Consider the following 24,180-nt stretch of genomic DNA (forward strand, 5'->3'; position numbering starts at 1 on the left):
CCGTTGTTTAATTACCGTCGCCGCAGGCTTTGAACGTGTGACTATAGAGTGTTCCGAGGAAAAACTCGAAGGTCGTTTCCGCGACGCCTTCGCGACCTCGCGGCTCTCAACGAGTGGAAGTGCAACTGCATCAGGCCTCCGTAGAAAGATCAAGCCAGGCTTTTGTGCCTGGCGATCCCTTAGAACAAAGGAGGCTTCACTGGCAGACATGCAGCTGTGACGGATGCTGATCACGCCTCATCGTTCACTCAAGACAACTCAGTCAGCGTCACCTGAGTCTTACGGACAAGCAGTTATGTTCCATATCTTCGGATTCACTCTCCATCGCTCACTTCAAGACGACAACGCCCCCCCCCCCCTCTCTTGACTGTCGCAAGGGCCTGACAGATGGACCGTGACGAAGAGGCCACTAATTGATGACCGGGCGGGCCATTGTCGAGAACTCCCGGGGCAAGGCGTCGACGGCCGGTTCACAGATTGTCACGTGGTTGCATCGTATTGTGCAACGTTGGAGACGGGAGAGCCGCCACCGAAGGCGTAGGGCGTTGGGGGACGGGAGGTAGGGAACGATGCGGCGTTTGTGATTGGCCGCTGAATTCCCTCGACGAGGGAAAGATGAAAATCAACGGCATAAAAATGCGGATTCGGACGGCTATGAGAGGGGAACGCTCGGACATGCAAAGACTCTAGCATGTCATGTCCTCCCATAGTTGGAGCCGTGTTTGTAAAACTGAATCATGCACTTTTGAATGTACTCTCACTTTTTTTTTTCTGTTCTCTTAAACGTCGCTCGGAACCCTTCCTTCTCCCGGCACATGACCTGGCATGGCACCGTCCGTGGAACACCCCCGACTTCACAAGGCCAGCAACCAAGAGACCCAGCAGAAACGCCGCATGGGCCCTCCGCGCCACAGTGCAGAAAACGTCATCAACATCATCATTATCATAATCATAGTTGAGAATTGCTAGCGACCGCCACCCGTTTATTACATTAGGGGTTGGTCCTGACGACGCACTAGAGACGGAGAGAGACAGAGAGAGAGAGAGGGGGCCAGCGAACTGAGCAAGGAAGCCCCAATGGGCCAGTGGCTGGGTCCGCTCCCGGCCGGCTATCCCGATCCGCAGTGTGACCGTACTGCCGTGTTATCGGCAAGCCGCCCTATTGCCGCCTGCAGAGTGTAATCACCGCTGCCTCCGAGAAAAAACGAAAGTGTCGGTGCAGCAAACCGAGGACTTGCATGTTGTCTTTTCCTTGCTCTTCCTTTTGTAAATATGTACTTCACCGCCATCTATGTATGTCCCTTGTAGTACAAACATTCAGCCTTTGAGCGAAATCCGACAAGCGAGCATCGTTCTTTCGAGGCTCCTGAGAGCGCTGCTACCTCGTCCAAAAGAGTTTCACGCTGTTATTCGCAATCGGGAAGCTATATACTTGCACAGTTTCGTCGTAGTGCTTTTTTTTTTTCACGGTCATCATTATGCTCATCTGTGCCTACTGCAGGACGAATGCCTCTGCCAGAGATCTCCAGTGACCCGTTCCCTGCCAGCTTGCGCCATCCCATATGCCTACTAATTACGTGATTTCATCACACCAGCTATAATTCCTTGCCGTCATCGACTGCGCTCCCTTCTCCTCGGCACCTATTTTGTTAACGCTAATAGACAAGCCGTTATCTGCACTACGCATTACATGGCCTGCCCGACTCAATATCTTCCTTTGAATCTCGGTTAGAAGGTCGGCTACTCCCGTTGGGTCTCTAGGTCACATCGCTGACTTCCTGCTGCCTCTCCAAGAGTTACGCCCGTCATTTTCCTTTCCATCGCTCGTTGCGCGGTCCTTCTTTGTTATCCCCCAAGCTTATGCTGCTTACGTTAGTACCGGCAGAATGTCATAATTGTATACACTCCTCTTTTCAAGAATAGTGGTAAGCGACAGATAGCGACTTGGTAATGCCTGCCGTATGCGCTCTAACCCATTCTTAATGTTATGTAGATTTCATTCTGGTTATCTGGGTGCTTCAAAGTGGGTGCACGTTTCCGTTTGGCCGACACTTCATTCGCTCATGACGCCGTTATTCACTTTACCGCCCGTGAACCTCTGCAAAAAGATGTTTGACGAGGCGCAGGGTGCTATATAAGCACTGTCCGTATACCACAACTCGCGAAATCGAGAAGTGTAATATGGCGACATGCCATGGCATGCCTTCGTGCAACCTGCGACCACTAAAAGTGGCGTAAACATCGCTTCGCTTTCTCTCTCTTTCTCATTTTCTTTTCTTCTCGCGTCGCTTTGTTTGTTTCTTTTTTTTTTGCCCCCGGTGACTCCCGCGCTTTTGTTTCCTTTCCTGGAACTCGGTGACTGCGCCGGGACGCACGGCGGCCTTGATTTCTTTAGCAGATTATGTAGCCACGTCGTGAAAGCGTCGCCACCGCTTTCACAAACAAACAAACCGGGGCGTAACTCGCATGGTGAGTGTACGCGAATAAGGCTGGTGAAAAGATGGCTTACCTCGAGAACCACATCACCAAACAGACGTGGGCACGGAAATTCCCCCGCTTCGCTGGCGAATGCGTTTTATCTCGCGACTGTAAGCACACCTGTGTGCTTGTGTGTGTGTGTGCGTGCGCGCGTGTGTGTGTGAAGCGACTAACTAATGTATCATAAATATAAGGGGGGGGGGGGGACTTGCGAGAGAGAACCGGGCGCGCATTTTCTGGATCGAATAAGCCCTGTGTCGTTTGCACACTATAGACGGACCAAATAAAGATGGCGCGCTTTCTTGAATATCAACATGATATCTGCATCACCCTCCTGCCACCGACGTATGCGTACCACACCCTGCCGTATCCCACTTCCCTTTCCCTTCCGGTGGAGGACGAATAGGCCAGACTAGAAGTATCCTTAAAAGAGGCCAACATAATAAGGTCGTCTTTTTTTTTTCCAAACAAACAAATGCGTGTTATTTTGCTGGGCTGGCTGGTGACTGGTTCGGCCAGCACAACGTTACACAGGGACAACAGAAAGACAATCATGCCTCTCGGGGCAACTTTTCTCTGCTGAGAGATTGTAAACCCATAGAATGTCACTCAGTGAAGGAGTTCCCTCTCAGTGCTGCGTATCGTCTTCGCGTGGAGCCCGTTAAGGAGTCCACGAAGCGTTGTCTCGTCTTCGCTCATTGTTGCGCGAACCGGCACGAAAGCACTCTTAATCAGACAATTTTTTTTTCGTTATTCAGCGCTGGCGCAACAAGGGAAGCGCTAGTCGGGAGCCACCGTTTCTGATCGGAAAATACTGTCACATTTCTCTGTACAAGCTAACCGCTTGGAAGAGTGATGGCGCAGCAGATTTATCTTCCCCCCTCCAGATATCTTGCTTGCGTGTTTGTCTATTTGTTTGTTTGTTTTTGTTTGTTTGTTTGTTTGTTTGTTTGTTTGTTTGTTTGTTTGTTTGTTTGTTTGTTTGTTTGTTTGTTTGTTTGTTTGTTCAAACAGATGAACTACCAAGAGTAGAATGGTGCTGTGGATCACACAGAAAGCGTAGGTGGCTGTGCTAAACAGCCCATATTTGGTAAGCTTGCGAAGCCGCTCTTAAATGCACTTGTCCTCTGTATACATATATATATATATATATATATATAAAAACAGACCTCGAAAGCGAGGCTCAGATTTGCTTGGTTTTCCAAGTACACCGAAGAGTTCAACAACCGTATAGGTAACCTCCCAGGTGTGATTCGGAACTACAGCGTTTTGTGGTATTTATTTTTGCGCGTGTTGAGATGTTGGAAGGGAGGGAGGCAATGTTACATGACCCTCACAGAAAATGGTGCGCTTGTTGAGAAAAGGATTTGATAAAGCTGCACAAAGTATTCCTTGTATTCGTCAATGCTGAAAACATTCCACACTTGTGTGCGTTCGCTTGAGATAGCCACTTTCGCTGCTGCAGTGGATCGGCCAGGTTGGTCGCCCGTGTAATTTGAGGTGCTGGAATACAGGGTGCACCACAGCATCGACTTGGGTTTCCGTTGTCAGGATTGGGTGCTCAATCCCATCGCTCGAGATCCGTTGCCAAGATTGGAGTCCGTCATGAATTCGAAGGTAGCTGGCCCATGCCGTCGTCCAACTTATCCACGCTGAGGACGTTGATGGAGGGAAGAACTGCATCTCATCGAGAACGAGGAAAATGGGTTTATTTACAGAAATTAAATCAGTCTAACATGACTGCTTGAAAAAAAAAGAGTGTCAGTCCAACATGACTGCATGAGAGAAGTGAATCAGTCTAACATGACTGCTCAAGAGAAGTGTATCCAGCATTTGCACGACAGCAGTTTTTATGCACTCGGTCCGCCGGCCATACGAGGCGGCGAATGTTCGTTTACTCCTTGTCAACTTGCCGCCGCCCCGTAGAACAGTTTACGCACACAAAGGCACACACATTCCGACGCCCGACGCCGGCGTTGGGGGGGTGCCGTTCCGGGAAGTATCGGCGCCAATCGTGGGTAGCTCGTTGTCTTGTGTCTGGTCGAGGCATGTATTTGATCCGCACCGATGGCACCGGCTGTTGGAACCTCAGTGCTGACACCCGTTGTTGCAACCGGACCGTTGGCGCCCGTTGTTGCAAATGGGTCGCAAGCCCCAAGGGTAGCGTTGGCCTGGCGGCCTGGGGCACACTGGAAGCATCCGAAGGTCCCAGCAAAGCATGAGGCGACTGCTAACAGAACAACTTGTTTATTCTAGCATCGCAAAGAGCGGGCGGTCAGGTCGACCGAAGTAGAGAGACGGGAGAGCACGTTACTCAACAGAAGAAATCGGAGCCTCTCTCCTGGCGTCCGGGGGCAGCTGCTCTTATACTCTTGGCGTCGCGGGCAAGAAGGAAGGTCACGGGACGACATCACGTGACAGCGGCGACGGACGGACTGAGAGACACGTTGGGACAAGGAGGTGACGCATCAGCCGCGCCGGCGCCGGTCAGACCTCCTCGCTTCACACTGGGGGAGCTCCTCTCCCCGGCTGCCGCGCTTTGACAAGCGTGGGCACACACACACACACGCACATACAAAGACACGTGGCACTGAACATGCCGGGACGCGCTCGGCGGGGATGCGTCGCGGCCGCTCCGAACGGGCCAAAATGTCCGCCGCTTTGAACGAAGCCCCGACGTCCGTTGCATCCGCGCCGGCCATATCGCGCATCGTAGGCGAAACGTAACACATGGGAAGCACCAAAAAACTGCTTTCCCGCGGCAGCTTGTTCATGCGTATCAGATCAGGTCCGCGCTGGAGAGCTCCGGAACCATTGTTCGCCCACCGAACTCGTTCCGTCACAATGACGATGGGGCTGGTGGATGGAGGCGGTTTTCAGCACAAAGGCCGCTTCTTCGAACGCCTCCTAGCTGCAGCGACGGAGAGTGGGGGATGCGCGTCTTGTCCCCCAGTCGTAACTGGGTGGCAATCTTGCCTTGCAGCTCGCCATTCTTAACACCGTGAAGCCAGGGGGAATACTGCCGTAGTTCTGTGGTTCGGGGAGGTTCGCTACAAGAACGGCCCCTCCTTATCACCTTATATACCGTTTTCACGCGGTACCAATGCCCCGCGCCAAGACCACGTGCCGCTCCGTTCACTGAGTGCGAATCGCATTAACGTCGACGTTCAACGTGAAATGGGTTCTGCCGGAACTTCTTCATATCGTTTTGTTTGTACCGCTACGCGTATAGATCCTCCTGTGCGGCGTCGATTTGTTGCAGCACTGTGCTTCCGGACGCAGGTCTGGTTAGGCGGGTCTCTTATAATTTTCACATCGCGCTCATTGGGCGTGAAGTTTATTGGCTCGCCGCGCTTAGTATGGCGAAGCCGCTGCCGAAAGATGGTGTCGAATCGCCGCAGAATGTGGCCGATATCCGCGATATGCATCGGCCTCGAGCTTATGTCGTCGTCGTCGTTCGGAGTATCGTCCGGCTGGTGCAGCCTCCTCGCCGCTAGAGCGCTCGCCTGTAGCTCGGTCACGCGAACAGCGCGTGACTGTGAGGAGCGAGCCCGAGGAGGAAAAAAAAAATATATGTTGCGCAAGGCTGCGCTGGTGCCGCTACTCCGTAATGCGCGTTCCTCGCTGCGCGCACAGCTGTTATGCAATGTGCGCGACGGCTCGCTCTGAACGTGCTTGTGCCTCTTTCCTCGCGTTCGTAATAGTGCAAGGACCGCGCGGCCGTTACTGTGCGCGAGGACGAAGGGGCGGGCAGACCTGTGCACTCAACCGCTCATCTGGGGCGGAGATCGGTTATGTTGGCTTTACACGGCCTCTTCTTTTCCTTCTTTTTTTTTTCTTTAGGCGAAGTTTTGCTTGCTTGCCTGCCACTGCCCGGTTTCCCTTTCTGTCCGCCAGTGTGTTGGCGAGAGATAAAGCAAGGCACGTCGCCGCGTCGCCACGGAAAGAAAAGTTCAGGAAAGTTCGCTCGGTGTGGGTCGGCCTTAAGTGTGAACCGATCCCGGAGGGGGGGGGGGGGGGGGTGGGGGGGGAGGGAGTTGTAAACGGGGCGTCGTAGTTCGTATATAGTTAAAGGTGGCGAATTGCAAGGCTGGGTCTTCGCGAGGGCTTTAATATGATTGCAAATTGAGCCGACCCTGCGGGCGCTGCACAACCGCCTCGAAGGGATGAGGAAAGGGGAGGGGCGTGTGGAGGAGCAGCGGATTCCATCCCGTTGGCATCTAGACGACCAGGATGCTACTATATGTGGTATATGGGCACACAGTGTGAGTCCGTGGCTTGTGTGCGACTTGATTGTTACAATGACGGCGCATGTGCTTGATCATTGCAACCGTATTGTAATACATATTATACTGTAACATTTTCGAAGACGTTCACGCCGTGCTCGACGTATACGTGCATGCGAACTTTTCGGTACTCAGTTCATTTGAGCCGCGTCGCGTGCGACTTAGCGTAGCAAATAGTGTGGCGCTCGTAAACACGCGATGCGTTCGCTTCGTGCCGTTAAAAACCACTTGCACCCCAGGCTACCACGGAGGCTGCCTGAATGTGTCAAATATGCTATATCGCCGTGTTTTGTCCGATGAGCCTCTCAGAGAATGTTGCACCGCGTTCGGAGCGCATGCATATGTGCAGTGTCCGTGCCGACGCCCATGATGATAGCCCTGTATACGCGCTTTCCCGCCATGTCTGGCCTACGACCGAGAGCGATCGACACTGAGGGGAGATGCCGTGGAGAATGCCATAGCGGATGTTTTCCTGGGCGGCTGCAGCACCTTGTCAAAAGAAAATCATTTACGCTAGATAAAGTTAAATTTTATTAAAAAGTTTTATTAAAAAGCTCAGCTGCAGTGCACGGTTACCGACGGCGTACGACCGGCTCGTACGTGCTCGCGTCGCGGCCGACAGAGGCCGCTAATGTCGCCGTGGTTTCTTCTGCGTGCATAACTATTGCGAGGAGTGACAACAACGGTAACACATTATTCCGGCTTTTGAGCTTCGGTGATTCGTTCCGAAGCGCCGTCGGCTTTAGCCTTGAAAGTGAACCGCGGAGAAGGCATAGCGACGATATCGGCGCCGCCGAGCTCTCAGCGGCGGTGAGGCTGCCGAGAAGAGTGGCCACGTCGCTGCACGGCTGCCGCACGAATGGGTCGCGATCCCATATCCTCTGTACGGCAGGGAAGTCTCGCCGTTCGCGAGCAAAAATGTCGTTGAACGACGGCCCTCGAACGGCAAACGGTGTGCGGGCCCTTTCAGGGTTCCAAATCCGCCGCCGGTGGCCGTGTGTGACGCTGGCTAACACTCCCGGTGTTAATATACACACAAATAGGGGAAAAAGTTGACGGCACTATGGCCGTCGTGGTCAGTGGTATGTATACAAAGCATCGCATGCCTAAGCCGGAAGATGTGGGTTCGGCTCCCCCGTATCGCCTGATCGAGTTCTCTTTTCGTCCACATTCATATATCTCGTTTCCTTAGTATTTCCGGATTTCTATTAAGAATTAGCTGTTAAATTCTATATATGTGTACCCTTCTACTGCTGTATTGTCTGTTGGCTTCGTGCGGCGCAGAAAGGAAGAAAAACATATATATCCCCTCCGTTCTCCTGATTCTTCTGGCAGCTTAATGGTTATTGTGCCCCGTGATACGAGTAAAATAAGTCCTGCGGTTACATTGACCTCGGCGTCGCCTTGCAACCCTGTTCGCGCACCGGGGAAGCTTTCGGGTTAACGTCACGTCTCGTCACGTGCGTAGGTATTTCTCCTTATAATTATATATACTTTTTTGTTCATGCTGTTTTCATTTGCTCAACATCGACTCTCGCGCCCGTGTTTGCATGCGTTCGCTCACACCTAAGTAAGTAGAAGGAACGCTGGCGGTAGTGTGTATAGCGAGTCCGGGAATTGTGGCTATGGTGCGCGGGTTAGCCTAAGCTTCGTGCCCTTCTGGCGTCAAATGGTGGCTTCAAATGGCTTTGTGACTTCGCAACTGATCACTTTTAACAAAATATTGCATGATAATTGCAACTATTCCCTTCTTCGTTTAGGTAAACATATGATTGCTTCAAAACCTACGTCAATAAAGGCAGACAAAACGTAGTAAACAAAGTCACAAAAGGCCTTCCTGAAACCGCAAGCACGAAGATATAGACAAATCCGCGGCCTAACCATCATTCCCAATGGTATACCTGAACGATCGCATCGCCAGAAAAGTTCTCTCTGTATGGTAATTCTAGTAGAAAACTAATACTCCGAGGATGCAGCTTTGTCTAATATTGGTTCTTGTGAAGAAAGGGCCTGCTTCTTCGAGCGCGTGATTTCCCCCCACCTCTTCAAGGCAAGGACGGTGGTTCCTTGAGACGTGCGAGCGATTGTATGCACGTTCCTTCGGGAAAGTAAAGCGTATGCGTCTCACACATCCCCCCTCCCCCGTCCCCGAAACAAGGTCCGCGAGATAGAGGGCTCAAGGGTTGGTTGGTTGGTCGGTCGGTCTTTTGCTTCACTTTCGCTGCATGCATCGAGCAGTGTTTGGGCTCGCTCCTTTGTAAAGAACTTCTTTTACTTTATTTTAATTATTATTCTGCTGATGGGAAAACGAGGCCTTTGGGTTTTTCCAAAGCTGGCGAAAATTCAGGTGGCGCGGCCGACCACGCGTCCGCGTCTTAAAAGTGAAGCTTTCTTCGTTGCTAACTCGCCGGGTCTTTCCTGGCCGTGCCAATATACTGTATGTTGGGCGCTGCTGGTGCTGTCTTGCCGGATAGCTCACAGTTAAGAAAAAAAAACGAATTACGTGCCCTATGGGGGGATCAAACATCTGCCCCGAGGACAGCTGTGCGATGCTCTAACCATTGTTAAGAATGGCGAGGTGCAAGGCAAAATTGCCACCCAATTACGACTGGGGGACAAGACGCGCATCCCCCACTCTTTGTCGCTGCAGCTAGGAGGCGTTCGAAGAAGCGGGATTTGTGCTGAAAACCGCCTCCATCCACCAGCCCCATCGCCATTGTGACGGAACGAGTTCGGTGGGCGAACAATGATGCCGGAGGTCTCCAGCGCGGACATGATCTGCTACGCATGAACAAGCTGCCGCGGGAAAGCCGTTTTATGTTGCTTCCCAGGCCTCGACCAGACGCAAGACAACGAGCTACCCACTATTGGCGCCTATACTTCCCGGAACGGCACCCCTCCAACGCCGGCGTCGGGCATCGGAATGTGTGTGCCTTTGTGTACGTAAACTGTTCTGCGGGGCGGCGGCAAGTTGGCGATGAGTAAACGAACAGTCGCCGCCTTGTATGGCCGGCGGACCGAGTGTATAAAAACTGCTGTTGTGCGAATGCTGGACCCACTTCTCTTGAGCAGTCATATTAGACTGATTCACTTCTCTCGTGCAGTCATGTTGGACTGACACTCTTTTTTCTCAAGCAGTCATGTTAGACTGATTTAATTTCTGTAAGTAAACCCATATTCCTCGTTCTCGATGAGAAGCAGTTATTCCCTTCATCAACGTCCTCAGCGTAGATAAGTTGGACGACGGCATGGGCCAGCTACCTTCGAATTCATGCCGGACTCCAATCTTGGCAACGGATCTCGAGCGATGGGATTGAGCCCCCAATCCTGACACCATTAGGCCACAGTCGCACTTATACTTAAATTAAAAATTAATCGTGCCAACGCGATGTGACTCTTTGAGGTGATCGCCAGGTGTGACATCGCGTATAGCAGAGGTGTGCGAATAGTGAATTTTGAGACCGAATCGAATGCGAATCGAATCGAATACTTTTTCGAGTATTTTTTCAAATAAAAAAACATCCGTTATCACAAAAAATATAAAACGATCTTCGCATCCCAGTAATCTTAAAATTAGCAAGCTTCTGTCTGTCATTGCGTAGTACGTTGTGAAGTGTCGTTAAACAAGTGGTTTCTTCGCATGCGCAGGGCTCTTCAGATCGTGGGAATGATCGCTGCGCAGCCTGGAAAGTATGGCTCCCAAAGTGACGTATGGCTACCGCTTGCACGCGCTTTGTGTCTAAAGTCTATATTGCTATGCCCGCGGGGTGATAATTTACCATACTTTCGCTCCGATTTTATGTTCATTACAGCGCGTAGTTGAGGTGCTGCAACATTCGATGTGTATTCGAAAAAAAAAATATTCGCATTTACGAATAGTGACTATTCGAGTCGCTATTCGAAAGTTTGGAATATTCTGGCACCCCTGTTGCGTAGCGTAGTGAATGTTTCTGTGGATCGAGTGATCTGTAAGCATTGGAAATGAACGGACGAACGTGCCAAACGTTTATTTACTTCCGACGTTCCGACCGGGGTCCAGCCTTCTTCAGGGATATATAATTTTTGTATACGCATTTCAGGCCCATTATGTATACGACATTGCGCGATCGGAATCCTTAGGCAGCGTGATCGCTTGGTTCGGCCTTTCCTCGGGGCTGGCGCCCGGACAGAGAGATGCGGTGAAGCGCCGAACGCGAGGGTCGTTTGTGTAATTACTGTGTCCCGCCGGAGCGCAGCAAAAGTTTGGTTGAGCACTGAATAATCAATTATTAATTGATTCTTTTGTTCGGCGCATCATCGATCGACTGAGTGGTGTATTATCGACGATATGCCCGAAGGTTGGGTCAGTGAGAGGCGCTCCTCTGGCCAAGGTGGACATGCGCGGGGAGAGTGGAGGGAGGAGGGCGGACGCTTCGGATTAATGTGGTTCGCCCGTGAGATGATTCGGTCCAAAGCCTCGCCATGGCTGCGCGATTACGGATGCCGTGTATAGTGCTATGAACTCCGGTCCAATTTATTTTCGTCACCAAGAAGTGTCTTTAATTAACGTGTCCCGAAGCGCCAGTTAATTCACGGCCGCACTCGCATCTTGTATCCTCCCCTCCCCCCCCCCCTTTCCCCTCCCCCCCCCCCCCCCGCTCGTAAGGCGGCCCGCGTCCCCTTGGTCATTATTTGCCAGAACCCGCGCGACCTTGTGCTAACAAGAGCACACAATTCATAGCCACTGAATCACCGCTGTGTTTTTCACACTCGGATGCATCGAAAAACCTGGCGCCACCGCGGCCAGCAATATAAGATAACGCGGCCTTCTGTCTTGAGGTACGGCTTCTAAGAAGTGCGCCGGTGTTGCGGGAAAGACAATCGTCCGCGGGATGTGTCCACCCCGCCGTTGGCCGCAGATCCATCCTTTTCATTTTCCACGGTCTCTGTCCGTACTTTGTTGTTGTTGTTGTGGATTGTTGCGTATACGGGCAGTGCTTGTCTGGCACATCTCGCCCCTTCCTACTTATTATTATTTCCTTTTTAGTAAGCACGCATTTCTCGGAGTAGGAACGTCACTGTCTTAATTATAAATTGAGTAACCGCCACCCGCGTTCTCGCTGGCAGCGCGCAAGTGTTGTGGCAGAACCCGCGAGACTTGCGTCATGCGGGTTCTTCCTGTTTGGTCACTGGAAACGATGTCAGGACAAGTGTATTGTAGCGCGCCAGGAATTAATGAGGGAGAGAGGGGGGAAAGGGGAGGGGTCAGAATTTTAACGAGAATGCAGAACGAGACGAAAGGAGCGGCGCGACTGGAATTGCGCAGCGCACTCGCGAATTAATTCTGACCCTTGAACCGGAGTTGTGTGAAGTCTCTCCTTCAGAGGCTCTATGTGGCTCCCAGCCAGTGCTATACCAGTCCTTGTAAGCTGATTTGGTCTTGGTGGCTTAATCGAGTCCCTTGTAGTGTTCGTGAGATGGTTGTCGCACCCTTCACTTTTACTTATTAAAACAGATAGAAAAGAAAAGAAGAGTGAGGGGACGCTTTACTCGTATATTGAAGTTTAGTAAACCTATTGTGTGGGCAGGTTTCCCTGGTGGCCGTAGGGGGCTTGAACCTTCTTTTATATATGATTTTTATATATTGACACGTATACATGCCAATCTCCTCGGAAATGGAACAACTACCGGGTAGATGTCATTTGCCGAGCTAAAAATAGCATTGTAATGAACGTGGTCGATGGCTTTTCATAGTTTCCTGCATCACCCACCGTGGTTGATTATAGTGGCTTTGGCGTTGTGCTGCTAAACACGAGGTCGCGGAATCAAATCCCGGCCATGGCGGCTGCGTTTCCATGGAGGCGCGCAATGCTATAACGCAGCGTCAAAAAAAAAAAAAGTTTACACGCACCACGGGTTCTCAGAAAATGTCCAATTTCCGAGCAGCTTGTAGTAGTAGTCAGTAAAAGTGAACATCACAATGTTGCTCACATACGCTGGTAGAAGCTGTGAATGCGAGTACTAGGCAGCGTTGTGAGGCTGCCCGGAAATTGGACGTTTTCTGAGATCCTGTGGTCCGTAAACGTTTTTTTTTTTTTGTTCGCAGTATGTGTATTATGCATTGAATGCACGTTAAAGAACCCCAGATGGTCATCGTAAATCCAGAATACCACACCACGGCGCGCCTCGTAATCATGTCGTGGTTTTGTTCCATAAAACTCCAGAGCTTGATGTAATTAATTTTCTGGTGTATCGTTTTTGCTTTCTTCCTTTAAAGCCACTTCAGGCGTATACCTTAAAAATAGAATACGCTTACGAAAGTGTGACGTAATGCAAAAGTCTGTAGGTTATCACAGAGATATATTTTTTTTTATTTTTAGAATATACCGCTTGGTTTAGCCTGTATATTCTTAAACAAGTCATGCCGCTTATATTGGCTCTTTTCTAACCCATTAAAACCGAAACACCATTCCACGTCAAGGAAAATTATGACTTCACTTTATTTCCTGCCATATAGAGGGCATTCGCGGCAAGGAACAAAGAAATGAAAAACAATATAATTGTTTATGAGTAAACATTACCATATTTAATTAGTAATTACTTTGCTGAACTATCCACAATTGAAAACTCGCTCCAACGCATCAGAAGCGCTGCGGGCTTTGCGTTAAGGAAGCCCAGCTGGTCAGAATTAATCCGGAGTTCACCACTCTACGGCGTAGCTCATAATCAGATCGTGGTTCTAATCAGATCGTGAACACCCTGATTTTTTTTTCTTTTTTAGCTCGACATAGCCAGTGTGATGTATGTCGGACTTGATTGACTTGCGAAGATGTGTCTGCATCCCCGTGCCCAATTTAGGCCATGTCCGGGTACACCAGCGCTGTATATACAGCTCCGCTTACAAACAAACGCCAACAACAGTTCGTTATCGTCCCACAATCGTTGGCTGTGGGCCCTCCTCTCGCCCGAGTATGCGCATATTAGTTTTCGTGTTTTCCTCGTGGTAATTGCTTACACTTGCACGCACTAGCTTTAGCGTCCCTTCCCCGTTGTGCTCAATTAACACCAGGTGTCGCTGCAGTCGGACATTGCATTTTTTTTAAAAACTGCTTGCGAACGCGGAGGCCCGCTTTTCTCGCTGCCCCGGTATATACGTAGTGAATCCTCGCTCCGTTGGCGCTATGTCTAAGGTCGCCAGTGGGATTTCGTGTGTATGTATACATTGCATCTTGTTTGCCGCAAGTTGTACTCGGGACGTATTATGCCGACGATTTATATAACTGCACGCAGCGCCCCCTTAGTTTCTGTCGTGGATTTAAGAGGCTTCCTCCGAAGCTGCGCCGCCACTAACGGTAATTGCGTCGTCCTTGCGAGCCGGCGAGGACCGCGTGCTTTTTTTTCCGTTTCGCCCGCTGGCCCGCGTGCATTTTGGCACTAGGCATCGTAATTAAGAATTAACGAGCGTTTTTTTAAAGGATAATAAAAAGGCGAAGCGCAGTGGCACAAAGCAAGCTTCGATGCACGCATCCATCATTTTTTAGAGTGCGTACATGCTGTGGTCCCTCTGAGCGGCCATTTGGGATCACATGATCACACAAAAAAGAAAGAAAACAAGCCTGAATGAAACAGGAGTCGAAAAAAAGAAGGTCGTCGACACGAGCGTTTATGCAATCGTGATAGCCAGAAGCGGGAAAAAAAGCAAAGGAAACGGCACATGAAGAAAGTGTTTATCGATGATTAGAAACTATTGAGGGAAGATAACAATTGGTCAAGAAAGCAAACTGTATCAGAAAGTGAAGTTGATGCCTGGCTGACACATGTTTGCGCCTCTTAGTTTGAAGCGGAATGCCTGGCTTATTTCGCGTTATGTTCGATTATGATGCCTAGAGGATATGGAAGAGTGTGTGTTGCTATGGTAAAAATTCGGGGCTATGTAGCTTGTAATGTATGAGCAATCTAGTGCAATTACCAGCGCATAAAACGGGGGACGAGCATATGGCGCTACACGCGTACACGACTTCTACGTTCGTCCTTCGTTTCACTCGCCGTTAATATTTATAGAGCATGCGCTCCGGTATGCTACCAAGTGGGCTTTATGTAAAACCCTGTTTGTCTGGCGCCCCCCCCCCCCCCTTCTCCGATTGGACGTGAGGGCGAAGGTCCGCCTCGGGGAAGGGTTGCCACCTTTCGCGCAGTCGCAGTTGTCTGGGATCTGGAAAGACATAAGAGAAAGAAAGAAAGAAAAAAAGCCCGCTTTTCTTTGACGACTTGTTGAGCGGTTGAGCGCGTTGTATAGAGGGCATACGGCATAGAGCAGCCGTCTCAGATTTAACTGGCTTGTTTCCTACCCTTTGTTGCATATATCGGCAACACTGAGTTCATTACCACTCTGCACATACGACGATCCTACCGTACCGCATGGAAAGTTGTCCATACATACTATATCGTCGCGGTAGTAATTGGCATTGGTTAAACAAAGAATGTCGAAGCGCTTGGCGTCGGTGACATTCATTACTCGTTAGATCACGCACTGTTTTTAAGTTCAAGCCTGTGTTGCGCTGCTATGCACGAGGTCGCAGGATCTAATCCCGGCCATGGCGGCGCCGTACTTCGACGGGGGCGAAATGCAAAAACACTCGTGTCCTGTGCACTGGGGGCACAATAAAGATCCGCTGGAGGTCAAAATTATTCCGGAGTTCCCCACTACCGCGTGCTTCCTAGTGAAATCGTGGTTCTGACATGTAAAACCCCAGGATTACATTTAATTCAAGTTCAAGCCCCCATCTTCCCAACCTGTGCACCTCTCTCTCTCTCTCTCTCTCTCTCTCTCTCTCTCTCTCTCTCTCTCTCTCTCTCTCTCTCTCTCTCTCGTTTTTGATTTCAATCTTCGATGAAGTGAAAAGGGAAGACAGGCAGGATCTGCCTGAAATAAAGAAATAATGGTCGATAAAAGAGCGAAGAGACGGGGCATTGGCATTAGATCGCTGATTCATAATCAGGCTTTGCAGAAATGAGCGCCTTTCCCTCCTCTGAATGACTATTCGCGAAGGAGTATCTATGAATGTTTGTAAGTGCATGCCACCAAGCATGTATGCCGTACTAGGGAGCGTCCCCCTCTTCCTTCCCCCTCCCTCCCCGAGGGTCTTGTATGAACGAGTGCTATGGGCAGGGTTTTGGAACATCGCTGTAAGCTCGGCAATGCCCATTCTCTTGTCACGGTATGTATCTGCGTTTACGAGTCGCGTAATGTTTGCGCCGTCTGGAATTCTGTATACGCACGTCTAGGCCACACATCACACGCGCACACACACACGGAGGCCTTGGACCACTTCCAGAGGGAAAACCTCTAAGCGTGACGGCCAAGGTTCCGCGGGTGACAGGTTTATAGTAGCGCGTTGTTGACGCTGCAGCATGTTTAAGGGCACCCCGGGTGGTGGCCCACTCGATAGACGCATGCATGCAAAGCACGCGGCGTGCGATTTTCAATACTCGATTTGTTCTTCTCTTGTGATGGGCTTTTCTCGCAGCGGGCCGTCAGGTGTGGAGGAGCTATAGAGTGTTCAGGAGGGCGCAGGCTTGGAGTGCATTAATGATTCTGTATACGCAGTCCTATGATGCGGCGGAGGGGGTCTCCGTAGTAGTCCGTCGCCTTTGCTCGGGTAAAGCGATCACGTTCTGTGGAACCGACGGAAACAGGCGTAATCGTACTTTTAGATTAGCCGCGTTTTTGTGTATATATGAAACGTGAGCCGAGCATCCGTGGCGCTTGGCAGACGGCCTTCCCTTCCTCTTTCAAGCCGGTGTTGTGTTGCGCCGTCTTTTTATGGGTCGTTATGGTATTATAAGGCTTCGTGCCGGGAAGTACGCGTGCCTTAGGCCAACGCAGATTTTTTTTCCCGCATTTTATTCTCGCACTGACGCTTGTTTACGAAAACGGACGCAATGAACAACACTCGACCGTTGTGAAGTGCCAGCTCCGCGTGACTGCCGAGAATATGTATATCTGTGTACTCGGAGCTCTAGGCGCTATAGATCTGCTTAACAGGCCTTGCAATCCCCGTTGTCCTCGTTCGCGTTCCGTCTTCCTTACCGACAATGCATGTACTTCTGCTGTTTGCCTCCGCCTAATCAACGGCGTAAATTCTAGGCAACTTCTACAGTGCATACGTTTCAACATTATCGTTTAAATGCTGCAGCTTCTATATATTGCTGTCGTAATTAGCCTCGGTTCGACGCCTATACATTCTTTATTAGAAACCCGCGGTGCCGGTGGCCGTGTCGTCACGCTGGTGGACTACTGTTTCCTCGTTTTCAGTGCACGCAGTGACAGAACATGAGTGTGACAGGTTGGCGTATCGCTGCACGCTTGCTCGTTTTATCATCATCATCATCATCAGCCTGGTTACGCCCACTGCAGGGCAAAGGCCTCTCCCATACTTCTCCAACTACCCCGGTCATGTACTAATTGTGGCCACGCCGTCCCTGCAAACTTCTTAATCTCATCCGCCCACCTAACTTTCTGCCGCCCCCTGCTACGCTTCCCTTCCCTTGGGATCCAGTCCGTAACCCTTAATGACCATCGGTTATCTTCCCTCCTCATTACATGTCCTGCCCATGCCAATTTCTTTTTCTTGATTTCAACTAAGATGTCATTAACTCGCGTTTGTTCCCTTACCCAATCTGCCCTTTTCTTATCCCTTAACGTTACACCTATCATTCTTCTTTCCATAGCTCGTTGCGTCGTCCTCAATTTGAGTAGAACTCTTTTCGTAAGCTTCCAGGTTTCTGCCCCGTAGGTGAGTACTGGTAAGACACAGCTGTTATATACTTTTCTCTTGAGGGATAATGGCAACCTGCTGTTCATGATCTGAGAATGCCTGCCAAACGCACCCCAGCCCATTCTTATTCTCCTGATTATTTCCGTCTCATGATCCGGATCCGCCGTCACTACCTGCCCCAAGTAGGTGTATTCCCTTACGACTTCCAGTGCCTCGCTGCCTATTGTAAATATCTGTTCTCTTCCGAGACTGTTAAACATTACTTTAGTTTTCTGCAGATTAATTTTTAGACCCACTCTTCTGCTTTGCCTCTCCAGGTCAGTGAGCATGCATTGCAATTGGTCCCCTGAGTTACTAAGCAAGGCAATATCATCGGCGAATCGCAAGTTACTAAGGTACTCTCCATTAACTTTTATCCCCAATTCTTCCCAATCCAGGTCTCTGAATACCTCCTGTAAACATGCTGTGAATAACATTGGAGAGGTCGTATCTCCCTGCCTGACGCCTTTCTTTATTCGGATTTTCTTGCTTGCTTTATGGAGGACTACAGTGGCTGTGGAGCCGCTATAGATATCTTTCAGTATTTTTACATACGGCTCGTCTACACCCTGATTCCGTATCCATGACTGCTGAGGTTTCGACAGAATCAAACGCTTTCTTGTAATCAATGAAAGCTATATATAAGGGTTGGTTATATTATACTTATTATTATTAGGGTTGGTTATACGGCTACTTAATTTATCCATCGGGCGGCCGTCACATGGGCGTACACCGGCATGGCATCAGCTTAAATCGGTGGTCTCTTTTTCTTTCTTTCTTGCGGAAAAATAGTTAGACAAGTGGGAAGATTATTAAGGCCGAACTTCAGTTTTTCGAAATTTCGGGCCGATACCTCGACGTCGTTGTGCCTCGACGTGACGTCACGGATTCCCAGTTATGTTCTTGCATTCTATATAGCCCATTTTCGCGCCGGCAAAGTTCACGAAAGTTGGTGCAAGTTGAGTCCGATGGTTCTTTCATAATGTAACGGGGTCCTTCTTTCCCAATGGACGCTATACATGCAGACCAGAGCAGACGCTGTCGGCACTCGTGACGTAATGGCGACCCGGTGCGCGCGACAACTTTGTGGAGGCGGCGTCATCCGGCTTCCCGCGTTTCCGCGTCATTCCTTCTGGCTATAACCATGCACCCTTCCTTTCGGAGTGGGCATTTTGCTGTTGCAGGAGCGTATATAGTTTACTGTACAATACGGCGTAACTTGATGTTCGTTTTTGGTATATAGCTCCTTTAACAGCCCTGCACACTCGTTCGGTACTTAAAGAAACGCCGCCCATCGTGTAACCCACCTTTTTATTATTTATTTTCCCCGTTTTCCTCGCGCATACGAATTCCGCGCGGTGTCCGCAACAGCGCGCCTGTCAAGGCCGGGCCGCGTTCGCCGTCGCGCGCGTATATATATATATATATATATATATATATATATATATATATATATATATATATATATATATATATATATATATATATATATATATATATATATATATATATATATATATACACACAGCGCGAGCATACACTATATAAGTGCATTGGTGTAACGCGGACGTATATACCGTGCCTTCGGTGCGCAGAAACTTCCCTGTTACATCAGAAAAAGCAGTGCTGCGGCTGAGTAGCATGCAGTGGTTGACGGTAGAGGTATATGTCGTGCGTTTCGAAACCGGCATCCGGACTGGCCGGTCTGCATATATAGAATGCACTTTTGAACGGCGTGTGCCATGCGCCTCGTGTTTTTTCTGGCGACGATATAGCCTCGCAGTGTATGGGTGCGGGTTATAAAAGGGACCCCGAATCAAGGAAAATGTAAAAGTCGAACTAGATAGAAAGACGTAGGTTTCTGTTGAATTCTCCATTCGCAGCGAGAACACAGATATTGTAGCGCCAAAATTACGAAGGTGATGATGAGAATGACGATGATTCCTGTTCTCACCTCGTTCGAGACGGCTATGCGACAAATATTCACCTGGCCTGCTTGAGGTGATTAGTTTTATCTAAATCTATATATAGCAGTCAAGAATTTCGCCTATATCTCATTGATGTTTCATCTCTCCATGCAAACCTCGGTCTCTAAATTGTACAGTTACCCATACCTGGAACGATCCCTACTCTATCGATATATTCTGTGTTCAAATTGAAAAGCAGCAGTAGGCCGGGACCTTAGGTGGCAATTTTCCACGCAACAGTCATATATTGTTCACACGGGAAACGACGATAGACTTCTTGACGAATAATTTATCGATCTAACTCGGCTTGATATTTTCCTTTGGCGTTCCTTTAAAATAGCTCCAGGTGGTGGTAGAAAATTAATTCGTAATGCCTCCACAAGTGCCTCCTTCGCAGTCAGCCTTGCAGTTTCGGAACGTTAAATCCCCGTTATTTTTAGCTTTCAGGGGATGACGATACCGTGCTTCTTCACTCCCCGTTTGCCTCACATAGACAGTGGCGGACATCATAACATGAGTGATAATCGCTAGTGCGATTATTAATTGCGATTTCGTAAATTTGATTTTTTTTATTATTATTGACTTGAAGGCAGGCAGTATGCTCAAAGCGTAACCTTTTACCAGAACCTACCTGCCTTTGCGTAAGTTTCGATGAATAAATGCTCAAAATCGGCCGCGAAATGCACTGATAGTCCGGTTTGGAACTACTGGAACCACAAAGTGGAAATGCACTTTCCCGCTGTGGAACGTGCAACCAGCAGTTCACTTAGTTTTACTTCGCATTTGTCAAAACTGTCTGATGCTAAACACAAGGTTTGTAGCAAACGAAAGCTTATTCTGAGTACTTCCCGAGTTCACTTCTGCAGTTGGAGGTGCTCGTTAAGGATAGTTGAATACAAAGTTAATTGCAGTGAACTTATTAAGTAACATTGTTGGCGAGTAATTCGCAAACTTCCATCTGCGGCACTATATTTACGAAGCTTCGTCAATAAAAGTGGTCCCGTTAATCTCGGATCGCGTTTTCTTTTTCTTTTTTAAGGTGAACTTTGAGAGAGCTCATTACCGATGCACGCGCCATACGAAACAACGCGGCCTTTCGAAGGAAAGTGAGCGCTAGCGCGCGCACGTGATCCGGGATATATATGCGATCGCTCGGAGGCGCGAACGCCGCGAGCGATCCTATAACGGGAAATTCGCCGCGTAATTTATGCTTGTCCGCTTGTTTCGTTTCGCGCGAGCGTTATTGGCGCGCTTGTTTCTGTTATTACTCTTGGCGTCGGCGTCTTTCGGTCGTTTCGAAAACACAATCTCTCCTGGCGGGCCGTGACTGTGCACGAGGGCATACCACTCCGCCGGTGTGTGTGTGTGTGTGTGTGTGTGTGTGTGTGTGTGTGTGTGTGTGTGCGTGTGTGTGTGCGTGTGTGTGCGTGTGTGTGTGTGTGTGTGTGTGCGCGCGTTTGTGTGTGTGCGCGTGCGTGTGTGCGCGCGCGCGTGCGTGCGTGCGTGCGTGCGTGCGTGCGTGCAAAGGTCGACGCTGCAGTGAAAGTGCGCGCATACATCGCGAGGAGGAGGACCTTGCGCTTCGGCGGCTATTGATTGCACGGCCGGCACCGCGCGCGTTATGTATGCATATGAGCGCACCCGACTTGGAGGATGACGGCGAAAGATAAAGCGCCGCCACTCGAGCGCGCCCGCGCTGCAATTTGTACATACTCTGCGTGAAGAGGAAGGGCGCGCGAAACGCGGTCGTTGATCGATCGCGCTCGACGAGAGCCCAGTGAGGTAGAGGAATACCGCGGGACTTCGTGGACGTCTCAAAGACCGCACTTTCCCGTGCAACGACGCGCGCGCGCGTGCGTACACTTTGTGGGTTGGTGTGATGTGCAGGAGTCGTCGATTGAGACGGACAACGAACTTTGCTCTCTCTCTTTCTCTCTCTCTCTATTTCTCTCTCTCTCTCTCTTTCTCTCTCTCGGTGCGATATAGATTCTTGCCGCGAGACGTTTGCGCGTGATAATGTATAACGCTTAAGTATGGTAATCGCCGGCACGTGCAGTTCGCGTGCACTTCCGTTCCGCCGTTCAGCCTAAAAGCGACGTCACGAAATTCTCCATCCGTGTAAGCGTATCTTCGCACGTATGCGCGATGCTCATTTCATAACTGCGAGAAATGGAGTGTTGGAATTTGCGAATCACTTTCAAGGTGTTACTTTCTTGGTTAAAAGCGCTTCGCGTATCTGCCACGTTTCTGTTCGGGAGAGGGAAAGTCCGCAATCCAACCAAAGCCGGTTCGATCGCAGTGGAAAGACCTCGAGAAGCCACAGGAAGGTCACTGAGGACTCTAATACAGTGTCAGGCCACATGCGTATATATATAGACGAAGTAAAGACGAAGTTAAGCAAGCGCCACTGCTATAGCGCCCAGTTGGAGCTTTAATTACAGCCGTATGCGCTAAACGCCATGACTATTGCCTAAGCGCGTGTATATCGCTCCTTACTGATTGCATAATGTGTAGGGCGTATTAGCGCTTTGTGGTACACCGAATACAAGTTGCGATCAATGACGAAGAACGAAAGGGAAACTGGATTTTGAGAAAGGTTACCTAGTGCCGGCGACGAAAGCAAGGTCGTGCATATATAGCATGATAAGGGCTTAAGTGCAGACGACGACCTTTACATGGTTGTAGTATAGAATGACCCCGCTGTATGGGCTGGTTATGCTGTATATGTATACGTTTAAAGCTGCGGGCTTCCCGGCAATTCGACGCGCCGTCTTTTGGGAGACACCGTTTGGCGAGAATACGCTCGTTCATTGCAGTTGGGGATGGAATTGAGACTCGCCGGTCTCGGTAGTATATATAAGTTTACTATGAGCCAGCAAACCACGGAGAAAAGCTATAGTAAATGGTGGCACGGTTCGTACACCCCTTTGAAATCTTTGAAAACCATTCACTTTTGAAAGAAGAGATTCAACTCTTACAATTTTTTTTTTGTAGAAAGTCTATAAACAGTCTATAGACGTCTATACACTGTTTATAGACTTTCGTTAAAAATTTTTGTAAGGGAAGGGCCCTGAAAACGCGTTGAAAATGTGTGCTCAATAAATTTCTCGAAATCGTGGGTTGGCGGGCGACCTTTGAAGACTCAAACTAACAGGCTCCGCATCGGGACGATGCTATGGACACTGTGTATCAGGAAATGATCCGAGATATTTTATTTTCAGTGTCACTAAGCGATGCATCGTGGTGTATCCACTGCCGCCAATGGCAGGCTTTCTTCTTTTAATTACCATTATCCTCGCGGATCCAGACGAGCCAGGTCAAGCTACCATGGCGTAACACTATTTTTGTTGTTTTGTTTTTAGTTAACACCGAAGCCATCGTGTCTCCATTTTCGAGGCTGTAGAAATACCTGGCTGAAAGTATCAGCCATTTGGTTTTAATGGGACCAGTATCTTTGGCTGAAGCCGGATGTAAACAAAAAAAAAAATTATGGGGTTTTACGTGCCAAAACCACTTTCTGATTATGAGGCACGCCGTAGAGGAGGACTCCGGAAATTTCGACCACCTGGGGTTCCTTAACGTGCACCTAAATCTAAGTACACGGGTGTTTTCGCATTTCGCCCCCATCGAAATGCGGCCGCTGTGGCCGTTGCCGGACGTACAGCCGCCCTGATTTTTAATAATATAGCGCGAGCGTCGACTGAACTGCTGGTGAGCGCCTTATAACGGCGATAAGCGTGCAACAAGGCGAGTGCAACAAGGCAACGAGGCTCGTGCGCGAACTCTCGCCTTGCTGCACGCTTATCGCCGTCATACACTCTAAGAAAAAAAGGACTAAAATGGGTAGGGAGGTTAGTCCTTTTGGGGACTAACTGATTTGCCACAACCATTAGTCCTTTTGGGGACGAACTGACATGGGATGAACTGTTACTCCCCATGCGCTTGCTCCTTCGGGGACTAACAGTTGCCCCTGCCCGATGGTCCTCAAGGGAGTAACGGTAGTTCGTTCCGATGCTCCACAAAGATGGAATTAATTAAATTAGGCATTTATACCACAATAAAAAAAATTGAGCAAAAAAAAATTGCCCGAGAGCAGGATTCGAACTCACGTCCTCTCGCTCACAAGTCAGGTACTCTAACCATTTCACCACGCCGCTTGGTTGACAAGACGGGTTATTTAGACAAGGTTAGGCATGGGAACACAAGTGCGGCAATATAAAAGTGACTCCGTATTTTGTGCAAGCTATGCAGTGAGAGTCTAACATTGAGTGTACTTGCAACCATAAGCGACTGCGAAAAGAAATCAGCCCGAGTATTCTTAGGGTGATTTAAGCTGAGGCACTACGCCATGTATACGTGTAGCGAGCTCAAACGGGACACCGAAGAAGACAGAGAAGGGCAATTTCTCTGTCACTTAGCGTGTGCCGTTTGAGCTACACATCGCTTCAGTTCGCAACCTCCTTGGAACGGAAGGAACTTAGGTACTATTGACCAAGAAAATCTAGCCGTTTATCAATGACTTGCGCGTTTAATATGTATCGCTCACTTATGGGGTGCGCACGAAGGGCATGCCTCTTCATATACCAGTTTTAAGTTTCACGTAATTTTCGAAGAGGCAAGATGCTGCTTTGCATGTAGTTCAATAGACAATGC

General features: G+C 49.4%; 1 protein-coding gene across 11 annotated transcripts in view; it reads left to right on the forward strand.

Annotated features, from left to right (window-relative positions):
• The window catches only part of LOC135913055 (rootletin-like), a 308,691-nt gene that overhangs the window by 22,313 nt on the left and 262,198 nt on the right, over positions 1–24,180 (forward strand). For 10 of the 11 annotated variants that reach the window (XM_065445705.1, XM_065445709.1, XM_065445717.1 and 7 more), the window contains exon 2: positions 10,413–10,454. The exons of the other annotated variant lie outside the window; for it this stretch is intronic. In XM_065445705.1, the coding sequence (XP_065301777.1) occupies positions 10,413–10,454 (42 nt within the window). The remainder of the gene's footprint in view (positions 1–10,412; positions 10,455–24,180) is intronic. 11 annotated transcript variants of the gene reach the window in all.

The sequence above is a fragment of the Dermacentor albipictus genome, chromosome 1 (assembly GCF_038994185.2).
Source record: "Dermacentor albipictus isolate Rhodes 1998 colony chromosome 1, USDA_Dalb.pri_finalv2, whole genome shotgun sequence".
Lineage (NCBI taxonomy): Eukaryota > Metazoa > Arthropoda > Arachnida > Ixodida > Ixodidae > Dermacentor > Dermacentor albipictus.